This window comes from Amphiura filiformis, chromosome 17, assembly GCF_039555335.1.
Source record: "Amphiura filiformis chromosome 17, Afil_fr2py, whole genome shotgun sequence".
In the NCBI taxonomy this organism is placed as follows: domain Eukaryota; kingdom Metazoa; phylum Echinodermata; class Ophiuroidea; order Amphilepidida; family Amphiuridae; genus Amphiura; species Amphiura filiformis.
In genome coordinates this window covers 60,633,451-60,651,714 of record NC_092644.1, presented here as the reverse complement: position 1 = coordinate 60,651,714, position 18,264 = coordinate 60,633,451, and the positions used below count along the sequence as shown (strand labels likewise).

The 18,264-nt window shown below is 36.2% G+C and overlaps 2 protein-coding genes across 2 annotated transcripts in view; both read left to right on the top strand.

The window, feature by feature from the left end:
• The window catches only part of LOC140138100 (L-fucono-1,5-lactonase-like), a 60,801-nt gene that overhangs the window by 27,010 nt on the left and 15,527 nt on the right, over positions 1-18,264 (top strand). The gene's annotated exons all lie outside the window — the stretch shown is intronic.
• On the top strand, positions 2,488-17,826 carry LOC140138279 (L-fucono-1,5-lactonase-like). Its single transcript, XM_072160192.1, has 7 exons — positions 2,488-2,539; positions 4,103-4,267; positions 5,123-5,199; positions 15,175-15,332; positions 15,898-16,059; positions 16,420-16,483; positions 17,591-17,826. Exons 1-7 carry the CDS (start codon positions 2,488-2,490, stop codon positions 17,792-17,794), a joined length of 882 nt encoding a protein of 293 aa, XP_072016293.1. The 3' UTR covers positions 17,795-17,826.

Here is an 18,264-nt window from a genome sequence, read left to right as displayed (position 1 = left end):
AAAAACACTTTTTTCTCGGATCGACTTGGAACTCTCGGAGAATTTTACTGGGGTACATATCGTGCTGAAATATCAGTAATATCGGAGCATGTTTTGCCCAGGCAGTAGATTTTCACAAAATCCCTACTTTTTTGCTATTTCTTACTGTATAAATCTATAATAGAGAAATCAGTAGAAACAATCTGGGAAAAGTAGGCATTCAGATGCCATCCTAACCAATATTAAACACTTTGGGTAGTTTGTTTGGACCCTCTAGAACATCACCAAATAGCAAGCCTTCTCCAATTCTCGCTATTCGCAATAAGGCGCCGCCAGCGTTTGCGATGTAATCAATGTGATGTATCATGGGAAAAGGTCGACATCCAAGTCCAGCATAATACTGAATATTACCATGCTATTACATAGGAACACGTGACAATATTTTTTAGTTTGTCAAAATAAAGGTGTTACATGCGAATCGATACTCAATAATACTTAATTATGTGATTTGAAATGTGCACAATTAATTTTTTCTCTATGGCGTAATACCGTATATTGACAAACTAAAAATATTGTCACGTGTTCCTATGTAATAGCATGGTAATATTCAGATTGGCGCTGGACTTGATGTCGAAATACATCACGATTTTCCCATGATACATCACGATTACATCGCAAATCCGCTGGCGGCGCCTTATTGCGAATAGCGAGAATTGGTTACCATTATTTTTGCTAAAGACACACATGTAAGTCAAATATTAATGATATTTGAGTTGCTATATTAAGGGGTAGGGGTGGCATTATGGAGCATTTCCCCAGTTCTACTCAGTCAAATTTCCCAAATGTGATATTGTTGCACAGATATATTGCCAAAAATAAATGCTATATGATTTTTGTTTATCCATGTTTTGACCAGAGGTCAAAAGGTCACACAGCCTTGAAAATTACTACAAATCAGGTGTCACATGACCCTTTAACCCCTGGTCATGTCAGAGCTGCTCTAAATTCATATCTCATGTATTGTTTGTACTTTTGCAGTTCATATCTACCCAACAAGACCAAGATTGTGAAATTTGACTCAGTAGAACTGGGGAAATACTCCATAATGCTACCCCTACCCCTTAATTTAGCAACTCAAATATCATCAATATTTATCTAAATACAGGTCTCTAGCAAAAAATAATGGTAACCAATTGGAGACTGCTTGCTATTTGGTGATGTTCTGGAGGGTCTAAACAAACTACCCAAATTGTTTAATATTGGCTATGATGTCATCTCAATGCCTACTTTTCCCAGGTTGTTTCTACTGATTTCTCTATATAGAGTTATACAGTAAGAAATGGCAAATAAGTAGGGATTTTGTGAAAATCTACTGCCTGGGCGGAACATGCTCCGATCTTACTGATATTTTAGCACAATAGTAGTATGTACCCCAGTAAAATTCTCAGAGAGTTCCAAGTCGATCCGAGAAAAAAAGTGTTTTTTGGCCCACCCTTAGTAGATAGCATGTGTGTGCATAGTGCTATCATCAGTAGATATCATATGTGTGTATAGTTTTATCATCAGTAGATAGCATGTGTAGGTATAGTGCTATCATCAGTAGATAGCACAGTGTATATAGTGCTAGCATCAGTAGATAGCATGTGTGGGTATAGTGCTATCATTAGTAGATAGCATGTGTGGGTATAGTGCTATCATAACATTATGTGTGGTTAAAGTGTTATCATCAGTAGATAGCATGCATGAATGTAGTGCTATCATCAGTAGATAGCATGTGTGTGTATAGTGCTATCATCAGTAGATAGCATGTGTGTGCATAGTGCTATCATCAGTAGATATCATATGTGTGTATAGTTTTATCATCAGTAGATAGCATGTGTAGGTATAGTGCTATCATCAGTAGATAGCACAGTGTATATAGTGCTATCATCAGTAGATAGCATGTGCGGGTAGAGTGTTATCATCAGTAGATAGCATGTGTGGGTATAGTGCTATCATCAGTAGATAGCATGCATGTTTATTGTGTTATCATCAGTAGATAGAAAGTATAGGTATAGATCATGTGAAATAATGAAGCCTTCATACCAACTGGAAAAGATTTTTACACATTTTACATTATTATATGTCAAAAGTAAAGCCAAAAGACATGTAATCCAAACTGGCATATGTATGAACACAGGAGTCAAAAGTGTGGACCCCAGGGGCCAAATTCCAAAAGCAACTGCATGGCTACTTCCAAGAGTCTGACTATTCTCTTTATTTTCATCCCAATTAATATTATAGTGCATTGCATGCACATACCATGGTAAGGTCACCACGTTATCATGTGTAAACAAACCATACAGCTGAGCGGAGTCAAAAGTCTAGGTCTCTTGAATCTACTTGCAGGTATACCATTGAACTTGATATAATAGAACTCTATGGTTGTACTTACTTGAGTCAGTCAAAAGTTTGCATATCGACTATAGTAAACATAGCATTGTCTTTGAGTCAAAGTGACTGCTGAATATGGCCAACAGTAACACCGCATCACCAGCTATGTGTATTGATACACATATCCGTAAGTTCCTTAACTTATTTATTTGCACATACAACTACTATATCAAACATGTAATGTTCAGGCAGGGATATCAAACTTGCAATGGGACAGTTGAATTCTATTCCCTGTTGAATGAAGTGCATAGTGTGACATCACACTCTATCACTGTCAAGTCAACTGGTTCACACTAACTTTGTTCTGAACCATGATCACATTCACAATGCAGACTCATTGCTAGCTGGTGTGCAAACCAAACATTAACGTATGAACCCCTTTTTGACCCACAAAGATCCATTTGCAAGTGTAGCAAGAGGAAAACATAATTTTTTAATGTACACCCCCACAGTCCACTTTTTCAAAATCAGTTCCTTCCCCAAATAAATGCTGGTTATGAGCATGGGTTATGCTCTTTGAAATCTACACCCTCTGTGTTGGAGATTAAGGGCATAGGGGTATATGAATTTCAATTGGAAAATAGCCCAATCTTCCTTCCTTCCTTCAAGCACAGACTTCACTAGTGAATAATATCACACTGTGGTTGCGGAGAGATAATCGCAACCAATATTGCAGAGTGCTCTATGTACAATGTGCAAGTAAAAAAAAACTGGTTCTGGAAGGTTAGTTACAGGACCTTCTCAACTCCGATTTGAAGGTGTCGAGGGAAGGAACCTCAGCAGGGTCAAACTTAAAGTTTTTCCAGGTCCCAGTGTTTCTAGGGAAGAAGGCAGATTGGAAGACTTGAGTGCTACAAGTAGGGTATCAGAAGCATGAGTTGTGTTCTCTTGTGCTAGATGTTGAACTTGGGTTTTATTTTTTGACCAGGGTGTCCGGCACAAAATGCCTAACCTCTACCCATCATTAATCGTCGGTCTTTTGACATACTGCCGTGTGACGATTTTTTGACAAAAAGTTTTGAGACCTAAATGTAATTTTTTTATGAGATATGGCACTAATTAGTGTGATACGCCATGGTTTTTATGTACCGCCTGCATGAAAACTTTGTTCTGTGATTTGGCACACCGTTGTATCATGATACGTCGCCATAGGCCACCAGGTAATTGCAGTTGCCTATCACTATTATTACATAGGCTGTCAAATTTAGCATGTTTTGGCATATTGTCGTATGAGTTGAAAAGCTTGTATTAAGTTGAAAACAAAGACAGATATATAATTGATATTTTACTTTGGTGCTCTCCAGTGGGTCTTCAAATGATGGGTAGAAAAATTTAAAATGCAATTTTCTCAAAACTGCAATTTTCGTCATAAGACAGTATGTCAAAAGAAAGACGATTTGTAACTCCTAAGGGCAATTTTGTACCCTAACTAGGGACCTGTATCTATGAATGTTGGTTAATATATTCATATTTATACAGGTTTTATATTTGTAGAGTCTACAATCCCCCAATGTCCACATTTTGATATTTTTAGGCATTTGCCCATTCTGATCAAATCTTTCCCCCTTGAAAGTTGCTTTCCCCTTCCTCTGGAATATACTGGCTACACTACTTTTCTGTAGAGGGGCTATGAGTAAAAATACAGATGAATTACAAACTGATCAATCCATCCATATAAATTTGATATCAGATTTCTGGGAGCTGAAGAGGTTTCCATATAGATGGCCAGATGAGGGAGCACCAGATATCATGCGCCGAGATATATTACCATCAGACTATGCTCTGGATGTCCGCGATACACCGATGAAGAATGCCATCTTTGTACAGGTTCTCAACAAGAATCATCCTGAAAATGGTATGTAGTGATTTGTAAAGTGCTATGTTCATGATGTTGAAGGCATAATAAAACCCCATTTATGCTTCTAGTGCCACCTAAGGGAGTATCAGTAGCATTAACTGATCATGTTGGTCATGTACCTGTCTGAAGAACCCACTTTATTTGAAAAAGACCTTAATGTTTCAACCAATGACATGGTATCATCATCATCATCATCATCATAAACGCTTCTCGTCAACAGTTTGATATAGCGTCATAAATGGAAGTTTCTCCAAGTAGGTCTTTCTCTCGAAAGTTCAGTTGCTTTCTTTTTGGTTAAGTCTTCTTTGATTTCTGTCAATGACATGATAGATCCCAAATATTCTGAGATCAGATTGACTCTCCCTTTTCCATATTTGAAGTTTAAGGCTCCAGGATCAGTCGTGCAGGTGAAAGCCAAGGGTGACAGAGCTGGGGCATGATATAGATATGAATAGGCATGTACACCAATTTGACCACTGCGCTGCCACTGGGTTAACGGTATAATGTGTGAGGCATGAAGATAGTGCTAAATCGTTGGTGGAACAGGGACTTGAGGGGGCCCATTAATGGTAGTATTTGCTACCTCTTGAAAGCTGCATCCTTTGTTCTGATATACAGTGGCAGCACCAGGAATTTTTGTCGAGTGCGTGGGGGGGGGGATCGGGGGAACAAAGTGAATTTCAGGGGGGAAATTGCCGCAAAAAGTGGATATTTACGTAATCTGGGGGGTTTTTGCCTCAAAAGTGTGGGGAATTTGGGGAAAGAAAAATATTTGGGGGTCAAATGCACCCCTGTAGCGCCGCCACTGCTAATATACCTTTTCTTTCACTCATTCTTGTTTTCTGAATACAGAATGGGTGTTTGAGTTAGCTAAGACCAACAAATGGATTGTAGGTGTAGTTGGATGGGTTGACTTGACAGACCCAAATGTAAGTTACAATTTAAATTTAGTTTTGAATTTATCGAAACACAGATTTTTTTTCAGTTTCTATTATATCATATAAATAGTGATTCATTGATTTAATTCATTTCATTCGGCTGCGAAGCAGGTGACTACAAAGTTTCTCATGTACTACGATCTGAAGCCAAAGTGACAATGGCATCTGGCAGTAGAAAGTTGTCGAAATCCCCCAACAGTTTTTGCACATAAGACAAGTAGGATGTTCTTTGCCTTCCAGGTCTTCTTTTACCATGTAATGGGGTGTAGAGAGCATATCTTTTGCATGGTTCATCTTCCTGCATCCTCAGGATATGTCCCAGGATCGGAATCGTAGTTGTCGTGATCTGACAGAGTTGATAAGAGGCACAGTGTTGGTGATGGTATAGACCCTTTCATTACTAACATGGTCGGTGCGCTTGATGTTCAGCATTATCCTGTAACATGATGTACCAAAAGCGTTGATCTTATTTTCCATATCAGTAGATATCACGCAGTGATTACTCACATGAATAATTGAATTGTCAAGAAAATATATTCAGTGGCGTAACTAGGGGGGCAGGGGGGCAACATGCCCCGGCGCTACCGTTAGGGGGCGCCAAATTGACCAATTCAGCCAGGACCAGCATCAATTCTGCGCCTCCAAGGGATGAAAGTCAAAATTTTCGCAAGGCTTCATTTTTCAACACAAAATTTTTAAGATCGATATTCAACTTCTAGTAACCAAAATTAATTAGTGGTAGGCCTTATTTGTCCAAAATTTCGTGCGCGCAATTCTGTCAGGTATTAAAAAATTCGCGGGGGGGGGGTAGGGGCGCCAATTTTGTTTCTTGCCCCGGGCGCTACCAACCCTAGTTACGCCACTGAATATATTCTTCTGTTAACCTTTCAAGTTTGATTTTCATTAAAACCATATCTCACAACTTGAAATCAGTAAGTAGTCACAATGGTATTCACTCTTTAAATTGGTATGAGAAAGTTATTTCTGTTTTGAGTCATGATTATATCTGTGATTTTCCTTAAATATAGAAGCTTGTAGATAAATAAAGGTTGAGGTTCATAAAGTGTTGGAAATCTAAGCCTAGATTTTTAATGAGCATTCAGGGTGTAGACCCAAACTCAATCTTTCATGAGTTAGGAAAAAAAGCAATGTGTGCTTTCAGTGATGCTTCAATTTTGTTTGAATTCCTAGTTTTTGCACAATTGTAATACCCAATGGTGTCCTAAACCATCTGAAAGACTAAGCCTGAAGTTCTATAATTACAGTAAAATTTAACGAGTTTTTTATTAAAACCTGGCATCCCAGGTTTTATTCACCAATTACCCCATGAGAGCTCCACAGTTCAGCGGCTAAGTGGTTTCCTTTCATTTTATCTCATTATCTCAGCTTAACATGGTCAGAAAACCACCTTGACAGTTGTTACTGATATTATGTAATAATTTTTTGGCAAAGAATAACAAAATTAAAATTTGACCGTAATAATACATTATGGTTCTATAATGTTACACTGGTCTACCTTTGTGTGACACTTAGACTCAAGACCCGCTCAAGACTCGCATATCAAAAATGATGTTATTTGCATGTAGGGAAGGATTAATGTTGAAGTCAACAACACATTTAGGCATGTGGGCCCGCAGGATATGTTAGCAGGCCCCCAGTGTTTCAAGGGCCCACCTTATTTCATCCACGCATCTTTATCATCCATAATTTATGGTGTATTTGATGATTTGTTAATGTGGACACTTATTTTCTCGGTTCTTGATACTGCAATTACGCCCACCCATGCCATGCCATTTGTTTAACTAGTCTGTGGAAAAGAAATATAAATCTAGTTTTTACATAAATGTTAGCTTAAATGATATCCTATCATTGTCAATGAACTCAAAAACAACAAACATGGGAGACAACACTTTTTGTGGTGGTCATGTTCTATACCAACCGAGAGATCATTTGGTTTATTTATAAAGAATATCCGCTATGGGATTTCTTAAGTATCTCATACCAAAGAAAAATGCCCCTACACCAGACAATACCATAATCTGCGCATATTTAAAGGCACAATATTTCTTTATGACGTTATTATCATTCATATATAGAATATTTGATTCTTACATAATGTATCACATACATAATGCGCACTACTTGGCACCATATTTCCAACTCCATGGAAAGTACCCAACCTGACGCAACATGAACATAATCTGCGCTAATTGGCACCAATATCCTATGGAGTAAAAGCCTAAAAGCCGTGACAAACATAATCAGCGCTGAAATTGAGCCCAAAAGATCCCAAAACGCAGACAAAACAATCACAGCGATTTTAATTTCAATTTAAAAATTGAAAGGCCATCCCATTTGGAATTCTTATCGTGTGTATTTTATAACACCCAATTCCATACTTACACACATGTATTAAAGGTTACATGTAGTTACTATTGAAAATATATTCGATTTCAAATAATGACCATGTCATTTGCCATGATTTGTCATAAATGCATATAATTAATGCAGAATATCATTGAAAGCCGAAAAATAACTGCACGTGATAAGCGTCTTTCTTTTATAGACATGAAAAGTTTTGCTTCAATCATTTCATGTATTTATTTACCACAATGACTAGGAAACTGTTGACGTACATGTACCAGGCTTATGTCTTTAACTTCAACAACCATTTTTGACTTGTTTTGTTTTTTGATTATGCAGTAAACAAGGTAGACAGTGGTAAAGTGCTTTTTCTTTAACTTCGCTACTTTTTGATTTTATGATAAAGTGCCTACTTGACACCAACAGAAAGATTCTTTTTGTGGAATTATTTAGCTTACATATTCAGACTTTAGAATTTGCTATGAATTCAAAGTCATATCAAACTTATTTTGAACTTGTTGACTTATTACTTTATTTCTATACAGCTGGTTCTCATTTCCTTTGTGAACCATTTTTCTCCAGTGTTTTGCGCTGGGAGACATCTTAGTTTAACACGACCGCTCTATGCAGTGTTTAAGGCTCAAGTATATACAATTGAAAGCTTTTAGACTTGAACTTGAATACAAAATTATAATCACTTGCTGACTTGCAAGTTATTATCTTATCTGTGTCCCCACTTGTTATGATAAACATGTTTTATTAAACATAAGCCATTTAATTAATTTCAATTAAGCCTGCAAAGGCTTGATAATATTTACTTCAATTCTTATGTTATGCCTGAATTCGAAGTTACCTCATATTGTGAACATTTGACATTCATTGTGATATTTCTGTATATACAATTGAAAGCTTTTAGACTTAAACTTGAATTCACAATTATAATCACTTGCTGACTTGCGAGTTATTATCTTATCCGTGTCCCCACTTGTTATGATAACCTGTTTTATTAATCATGTTAAGCCATTAAATGAACTTCAATTAAGCCTGCAAGGCTTGATTATATTTACTTCAATTCTTATATTGTTATGCATGAATTGGAAGTGAACATTTGACATTTATTATGATATTTCTGTTTCAAATGATTACCTTGAAAACGTTTAACGCTCTGATAAAACATTTAATGCTCGTGTTAATTTAAACCGCATAATTTAGCATTAAACATGTTTTCAAAGTTACGTAAAACTTAAAACCAATTGATTATTCTTACTTACTTTCCGCTAAAACATGTAAACTTATACATGACTCACTGTTACTTTACTTTCACTTAACATATACATTTATTGGGCGTGGAGGGTGGGTTTTTCAGTAGACGTTGATCTCTCGGTGATAAAACATGATGTGAGTCAAAAACCCATTTGCATTTGCCAGCTACAATTATGCCAAGTGATTGGTTGTATCATAGCAACAACAAAACCCTTTAACAAAACCATTATGAATGCATTCAATAACCCTGCACCTGTTTTAACATAGGTGAACGCATATCTGAAATCACTGATGTGCATACCTCCAAGTGGATCAACGGCTTAATCCATATTATACACAAGGAAAAAAAAAAAAAAAAAAAACCATTTATACGCCTGGCCAAAAATTTTCTCCCCATTGACAATTTGGTTTTAATTCGACTTCGCTTAATTAAACGCTATTGTCAATGAACTCAAAAACAACAAACATGGGAGACAACACTTGTTGTGGTGGTCATGTTCTATACCAACCGAGAGATCATTAGGGTTATTTATAAAGAATATCCGCTATGGGATTTCTTAAGTATCTCATACCAAAGAAAAATGGCCCTACACCAGACAATACCATAATCTGCATATTTAAAGGCACAATATTTCTTTATGACGTTATTATCATTCATATATAGAATATTTGATTCTTACATAATGTATCACATACATAATGCGCACTACTTGGCACCATATTTCCAACTCCATGGAAAGTACCCAACCTGACGCAACATGAACATAATCTGCGCTAATTGGCACCAATATCCTATGGAGTAAAAGCCTAAAAGCCGTGATAACAACATAATCAGCGCTGAAATTGAGCCCAAAAAGATCCCAAAACGCAGACAAAACAATCACGCGATTTTAATTTCAATTTAAAAATTGAAAGGCCATCCCATTTGGAATTCTTATCGTGTGTATTTTATAACACCCAATTCCATACTTACACACATGTATTAAAGGTTACATGTAGTTACTATTGAAAATATATTCGATTTCAAATAATGACCATGTCATTTGCCATGATTTGTCATAAATGCATATAATTAATGCAGAATATCATTAAAAGCCGAAAAATAACTGCCAAACAAGTTCCTTTATTTCAAAAGGAACTTGCTTAACACCCGCCTTTTTTTTCAATTTCAATGATTCAATGCTCCTGGATGCAACATGGAACATGTAGCATGAAGTTAGCTGGCGCTATTCGGCTTTATAGGATAAAGAATTATTTCACTTGTGGAGCTTGAGTTGATGATTGTGATTTTAGAGTGGCACACGATTGGCAAACATAATTGCCCAAATTACTTTTGGGTTTTAAAGCGATTAGCACCTCGAGAACCGATTTTAAGCATTGAAGTGGCTAAATGCTTTACCGTATATTTTATTTCTTACATGTAACGGTTTTCAAATAAATGTTGAATAAAATGAACACATATATTTTGAATCATACATATCAAACACAAATTCCCATATCAATCATTTGGATTTCATACTGTCGCTGATACCGAATAGATGCAATTGGAACGTAGAAAAACCTAATCAAAACCTTCGTGGGATAAAAGCAGGAAAACCTTCCAATTGCAGCGTGTATCGTTTCAATATTTACAAAGGATTTTCATACAGGATATACAATTTTTCTTTTATGAACTTGTTTTATCATTTCGCCTTTGCCAACTGTGAGGTTCATAGCAAGAGTGTTATATCAATATATGTTACCAACTTGCTTTATTATGCATTTCAGGAATTAAATTTCAATTTGTGTCCCCAAGGAAACCAAATTAAATGTATCTTAGACTGCTTAATCCTGTACTGTATACTTGTAGTTCATTGTCCTTTTTTGGTCATTGTTTAGCTCTAGTGATGATCATGCCGTTTCCAAATAAAGTTTGCTTGACTTTGTTTTGTGACTACAAACTACTTGCATTGTTTTTTGTTTTCATCTGAGCTTTCATCAAATGCCAATTCCATGCTGTCACACCCCTGACAAATATGTTGATGATGCGGTGATGCGACTATTAATATTGTAATCGACTGTGCATCGATTTTAACGGTTTTCTCTGGTTTACAACATCGTTCACCTAAACACGTAATAATTCCTGCACATGTGAGAAACGTTCGCACTTCCGGTCCTTGCGATTTGGTAGTTCACAGCACCTAGCTTGCAATTGGTGGTGAGCTTTTGCAGAAATTGCCTTCATCCTTTCATAGCAAGTGTGTAGAAGAATTTAAATATCACAGATACACATAGGTCATGTGGTTCTTGAATTATGTTGTAACAAACGCTGAAACAACAACACTTTTGTAAGAAGTGTGGAGGTACCAACTCCTTAACAACAATACAATAATCCAACACGTTTTCAAGCTGACGTTTTCACGGTATATGATTTGTAGAATTAACTTTGCAAAACATCAACGCTTTTATTTTTCCATGACATATTGATTTAGATAACGAATCGATATATATCCATGCTTTCATGCATGTCCACACGCTCCTCGTGAATTTGTTTTAATTTCCATGAGCTCAGGAACTTCGCCTTGTGAAGTACCGCCAATTGTCGCTTGTTGTAGACTGAACTTTATACCATGCATGATGTCCCCTACACATTTTGCCATGTCCCACACGATATTGTTCATGTTCGTAATGTTCACAAGTGGCCTATGCTAATTCCACAACATCAACACTATGAATTTCTGAAATGAAACAAAAATACACAGCAAGAGACAACTGATGCTATACACTGTATGTCTTATACTACTGTTTTATGATATGCAGATATGATTTGTCTGTTGGTGTCTGTTCTGCCATGTTTCTTTTATAAACGTCTGTAAATTATAACTATAGGCCTACTCCTTTGTTTTTATTTTTAAAACGCCTATTTGTTATAAAATTGTTTGACATTGTAGCTCATTGTATGCATGTGAATTCGCGAACGTGACCTTTGCCCTTTCAACTTAGGCTTGTTTTGTTCTCTTACTACATTAGCTGTTTAACTATAATGAAAATGGTGGCTAACATCACAACGCACTATGCAATTAGTGGCTTCCTCATATAACTGCTCCCCTACTTTCTCATCTATTTTGTATAATCATGTATTCCTTGCCCGTTGCCTACATACATATACCTCTTAACCATATTTGATGTGTCCGCATACTTTATAAATACCACCTACAAACATGAATGCCTATATACATAATAGCTCGGCTTTTTAGTGTAGGCCTATACTCAAAAATATATTTCTTGCCTGTACTGAATATGCCATGTGGTCTGCCTATGTTCCGCACTATTAGCCAGTACCTAAGGTATTTGCTAGCTTTTGCTAACCCTGTAATAAGCATAAGGGTTCTCAGATTTTTTTTTTTTTTTTTTTTTCATTCTTTTAACTAGGCCTCTCGTTCTTGCACTCCAAACGTCCTAACCATCGATGGAGTATAACTGTTATTAAATTTTCAACCACCCTAAAGATTTTCTTTAAATACATGCCAACTACAATATTTTGATATGCCTATGTTCCATATTATCAGCCAGGGTATTTGCTACACACTGTAATAAGCATTTAAGGGTTCTCAAATTTTACAATTGTACCAGACAATTTTTGTTTTTATCATTCTTTTTAACCAAGCCTCTCGCTTTACCCGATACTTGCACTACAAACGTCCTAAACCATCGCTGGAGTTGTGCGAATGCACGAATTCAATAATATAACTTCGTGATAATTGACAACCCCCAAAAGAATCTCTTTAAGGTTATTAATTATTTTAAACTGTTGTGATTTGGTAGTTCACAGTATCTTATGAATGGTTGTGAGCTTTGGCAAAAACTGCATTGCTCAATTCATAGCGAGTGTGTAGAAGAATCAAAATATCACAGATATACTTTTATAATAGGTGCTGCGGTTCTTGAGTTACGTTGTAAAGAGGGCTGAAACACCAACACTTTTGTAAAACGTACATAGCTCATTAACAACAATAAATTAAGCAAGAGCAAAGTATACGATTTGTAGAACTTTGCAAAACATCAAGGTGTTAACTTTCAATAATATATTGATCTAGATAATGAAAATCGATTTTTAGATTGCTTCAACCAACAATACCTCGTCTACCCTTAAACGCATGTAATTTATAATTTTTTAATATTAGGCCTAAGGCCTAATATACTCAATTCCATTTATTTTGTATTTATTTTTTCTTCTTGCACTATATTACCTGTATGTATTCTTTGATATAGTTATATTAAATTGTATAATGCAGATCCACTAACCGGTCATTTCTATCTTGTTACTAATTTATGTTCTTGAAGGACTATTTATATATTTTACTGCATATCTATATTGTATCTATCATTACCCTTACAAAATGTGTTTCATTTTAATCTACTAGATGCTATTACTGTATCTGGTATGCTTATTATTTTTTATATTTATACAGTACTTAAACTTCATTTTCCTTATTTGTGACCTAAGTGACCATCCCAATTTGTTTACCTCCAGAAAATAAGATATTTTTTCTTGTTGGCCTTCTTTACTTCCCGTTTTATATTTTACTGCATATCTATATTATATCTATCATTACCCTTACAATTGGGGTTTCATTTTGCTATTACTGTATCTGCTTATTATTTTTTATATTTATATTAGACCTATTACTTATACTTCCATTTTCCTTATTTGTGACTTAAGTGACCATCCCTATTTGTCAGATTGTTTTCCCTTCATTACTTGATAAGATCCAGACTCTGCCATTATATAGAGCTGGTCTATCTCTCTTGATAAACAAAAGTTTTTCTTTCTTCTTATTCTGTTTTTCATTAGTAATAGAACCATGAATTTAGTGTAACCTCCTTGACCCTACCATTTGTTGCTTGATTAATATTGTTCCCGCTAGTTATCCTTGTACTTATTGCCTACCATAATTACTAGCCTACTACTATTAGATCCTGTAATATTCATGTTTAGGCCTATGATTTTTTGAAGAAACCATGTCAAACTGAAGCGTCATTAATAGCTATAAACTCGAACTTGTGGGATATTGGTTTTACGTACTCTATCAACTCGCATTAACTCGAAACTGAATCTGATCGTGCATTTGTATAATAATTTTGATCCCACTGTACTTCGAAAGGTACCATAGGTCATACTACTTGCCCTCCGCTTTAATTACCATGACTGTGCTCATATTCATCGCATGTTTGAACTTAATCTATTTAACTGCATTGTTCATAATTATTCGATCACTGAAATGCCCACGCTGGCACTATTTAATGTTTTAAAACACACCTTATCTTATGCCTTTAACGCACTCATTTCTTGGCACTGCTTATAGCGGGGCTTATAGATGTTATATGTGTAGGCCTATGCATGTAGGCTTACATTTAATAAAATTTCCAAGAGATAAGGGATACGTATAGTTGCGTAATCTTTTAAGCTACATGTATTAAATTAATTAATCGCTGTCCTTCATATTGATCCTCGTTAGTGCTATTTCTGTTATTTATTATTATCATTATTATTTCATCGTATAATTAACATATTAATCATAACTTGCCTACTCAAGTACATTGTCCCTTCCATACCGCCGAAACACAAAGATTCCACCATGATGACCTTTTCGTCCTGCACAATCACGATCTATGTTACAATCACACCCTGATTGTTTTGCTGTTGCCATTTTGTTTATCCTGTTGGTAGATTGCTATACATTGCCATAGAGCGAATGCAAGCATTAACATGTCACTGTTTTATATTGACATGCAGCTATTTAACCATAGATGCTTTAACCTTTTTTTCAGTAGACGTTGATCTCTCGGTGATAAAACATGATGTGAGTCAAAAACCCATTTGCATTTGCCAGCTACAATTATGCCAAGTGATTGGTTGTATCATAGCAACAACAAAACCCTTTAACAAAACCATTATGAATGCATTCAATAACCCTGCACCTGTTTTAACATAGGTGAACGCATATCTGAAATCACTGATGTGCATACCTCCAAGTGGATCAACGGCTTAATCCATATTATACACAAGGAAAAAAAAAAAAACCATTTATACGCCTGGCCAAAAATTTTCTCCCCATTGACAATTTGGTTTTAATTCGACTTCGCTTAATTAAACGCTATTTGTGTATTAACCAGTCGGGTCATTTAGAGGGCCAGGGACTCAAAGCACATTATTGAAAATTTTGTCCCAGTTAGGACAACAGGGTCTAAAACCAATTGATTTAACTTTAATTCTCTTAAAAGTCTAACCCATCAACAACAAATAACCACCATGAATTATTATTACACCATGACTGTATTGTTTTCTGTATCTTACAGGTTGAGAGCATCCTCAAAAATGCTGCACAGAATCCTCTGTTCCTTGGCGTTCGTCATCTTTTAGCCTTTGAAAATAGTGAATGGATCGGAAGGGAGGATGTGCAAAATGGACTGAAGGCATTAGAAAAACTCAACTTGACCTATGACCTTACGCTTCTGTGAGTTAAACAAAGTGACTAGATTGCAAGTGATTTTCTGCATGATCTTATGATTTTTAAGTTTCATTCTCCAAAAAATGTAACTCCCTACACTTGAGGCTCAATTCTGCCGGTAAATCATGTAAATTATTCCAGAATAATGAGTTTGAAAAAACATTGTTTGTAGGTAACCACCTGTACTGTTCTAGCAGTGATGTATCGTTCGAGTCCGGACTCGGACTCGAGTCCACTTTTTGTTGGACTCAGACTTGGCTCGGACTCGGACACAAAAAGACTCGGCTCGGCTCGGACTCGGACACAAAAGGACTCGGACTTGACTTGGCTCGGACTCGGATACAAATGGACTCGGCTCGGCTCGGACTCGGACAAGCTAGACTCGGGTACAAGTCTGCAGTGTTCTGTAGGCTACTGTAATGCCATTTTTTGCTTCTAGTATCCAAATCACTGGTGCAATTAGTGGCAGCACCAGGAATTATTTTATGAGAAAAGTGAAATTTAAGAGGGTGGGGCAGGGCTTTTTCAATTTTGTGAGGGAAGGGTACATTTTTTTCATACTCATTTTCAGACCACCTTTACTGCATTGGGCCGCTGAGCTTCCACCAAAGTTTCCCAACCTAACGTTTATAATAGATCACATCGCACAACCATACATCAAAGATCACATCACGGATGGATGGAAAGAAGGGATAGTTGCAGCTGCAAAACATCCAAATGTCTTCATAAAGCTGTAAGTATATAAGTAAAATCAAGTCTATTTAACAGCTGATTTGTGATATTCTTTTGGTGAAATGTTTAATAGCCTAATATCCTTAGTGATATAACTGCATAAAGCATGCCAAAGCAGATACATGCTCCCACAGCGATATTTTCATACCCAAAAAATAGCGCCATCTCTTGATATACGGATGTGTTTGACAGCAATATTTTGAGGACTTTTGAAACATCTCGAAAATATATATCCTTAGTGATATAACTGCATAACCCAAAATAAATGGATAGCATCAACTTTCAATGGCAATTGCACTTTCATGTTTCAGGATTTGGTTTTCATATGTAATGAGTGGCAACATATTCTTTTCCATTGTAGATCTGAGTTAGTAACTTCGGCCGGTCCTGATTGGACAGCAGCTGACATTAAACCATATGTTGAGGTAAGCCATATTATTCTATACGATAAATGGAAGCTTACTTAAAGCCATATTATATCATTTGCTGAGGAGGACGCCCTCAGTATTTTTCAAAATTCTGTTTTTTTACACGATTATATTGTACTTTATTAAACCAACATACCCTGCAAAAATCAAGGCCCTAGGTGCTGTAGTTTTGTCAAAATCCGAGATTTTGAATAAAACGCAGGAACCGTCGTTTTATTATTATGATGGAATTATTAGACAAACGCAAACGCATAATTGTCAGCACCTCCTGTCACTAGAAACCCTCTAAAAATGCATTCTATGGTGATTTTTGGCTAAATTTCTGATGGTCACTTTTGGACCATATGGGGCACTATATAAACCTAACTTCCCGGTTTGGTTTGGTTGGAGGTGGGCCCCTGTGGTGCCTGGCCCAGATTATTTCAGGGGAACCCATCAGGTGTTGGCCTATAGTATTGGATGTTGTGATAAATTTAGGGTTACAGGATCCCAAAGCTAATTTATGGGTTTAGGATTTTGCTGGGGGTGGGCTTTCTTGTTGAAGGTAGACAAGGATGTGCCACGGTTTGGGGGTACCTTTTTAGCGATTTTGGTATGTCGATAGGTGGGTTTTCAATGGGAGTAAAATGTGCCCAAATTGGTGCATAAGGGCAAAAATGCCCATAAAAGTACCTGATTTGGGCAAATTTGGGTGTGTTTTGTGAAAAATTGGTATTCTATGGGTCGGTGCCACTTCCGGTTGATGATGCAACTCAAGTGAAAACAAGTACCAAATGTTCAGGTACGAAAGCAAAAGCCAGTGGTACCTATATCGGTAGCTGCAGTTAGTGGGCCTCATAGACTTTGCGAGCGTGTAGCGCGAGGCGTTCAATGGAGCGCTTACGCAACCTCTCTGGATAGTATACCAATAGCAACAGAGCCCGAAAGTAGTGCTGCTACATCGGGGACTGATAGTGTTATAGGACCAAATTAGACATTGTGCCTAAACATGCTAAAGGATCTTAAAATATATTGGCTATGAGAGATGTATTTATTAACAATTTATTTTGCTGTTATTTTAAAGAAAACTGCTAAAATAACAATTCACACTTTTCATTTTTGCAGCATGTTGTAAAACACTTTGGTGCCAAGAGGTGCATGTATGGTAGTGATTACCCCATTTTCAAAATGGTAGGAGCCACATATACAGATGTCTACCAGCTACTTATAGAGTGCCTAAAGGACTGTACCACTGCAGAGGAGAGGGAAGGTATATTTGGTCAAAATGCTGTTGACATCTACAAAATAAAAGTGCCACTTAATAAATAATACAGTTATGATATATCAATCACACAGGCCAACAGCAGACATTTTGAAATTGGCATTCTGTCAAAAATATGGAGAAATTTACATTATTTTATTTAAATGTTGTCATAAAATATTTTGTTGCAAACATTTTTTTTAAAAACATGCTTTTTAAAATGTTATTAAAATGCTTTATATAACTCATCATTGAAACGTTTTTGGGCGTGACAACCTTTGTTACAAATACATTTTGTTTGTCTGGTTCTTCCCATAAATGGGAAACAAGTCACCACACAAGTTTTTTCAATAATATATTATCAAGGTATATTCAAATAAATTTGTTAAGAAATTTTTACCCTGATCTATCAAAAATTTGACATTTGATACTAATAAGGCTAAACATTGTTCCTTTTATGTGATTGGATCAAGCAAAATCAGTTGGAAGTCAGAAATATTGATTTTGAGATATAGCCAAACAAAGTACATATTTCTTG

Excerpts from the sequence above, each read along its gene's own strand:
- LOC140138279 (XM_072160192.1), top strand. The coding sequence starts at position 2,488 with ATGGCCAACAGTAACACCGCATCACCAGCTATGTGTATTGATACACAT. Across the intron at positions 2,540-4,102 it reads GTGTATTGATACACATATCC|ATTTCTGGGAGCTGAAGAGG; the intron begins GTAAGTTCCTTA and ends ATTTGATATCAG. Across the intron at positions 16,484-17,590 it reads ACATTAAACCATATGTTGAG|CATGTTGTAAAACACTTTGG; the intron begins GTAAGCCATATT and ends TCATTTTTGCAG.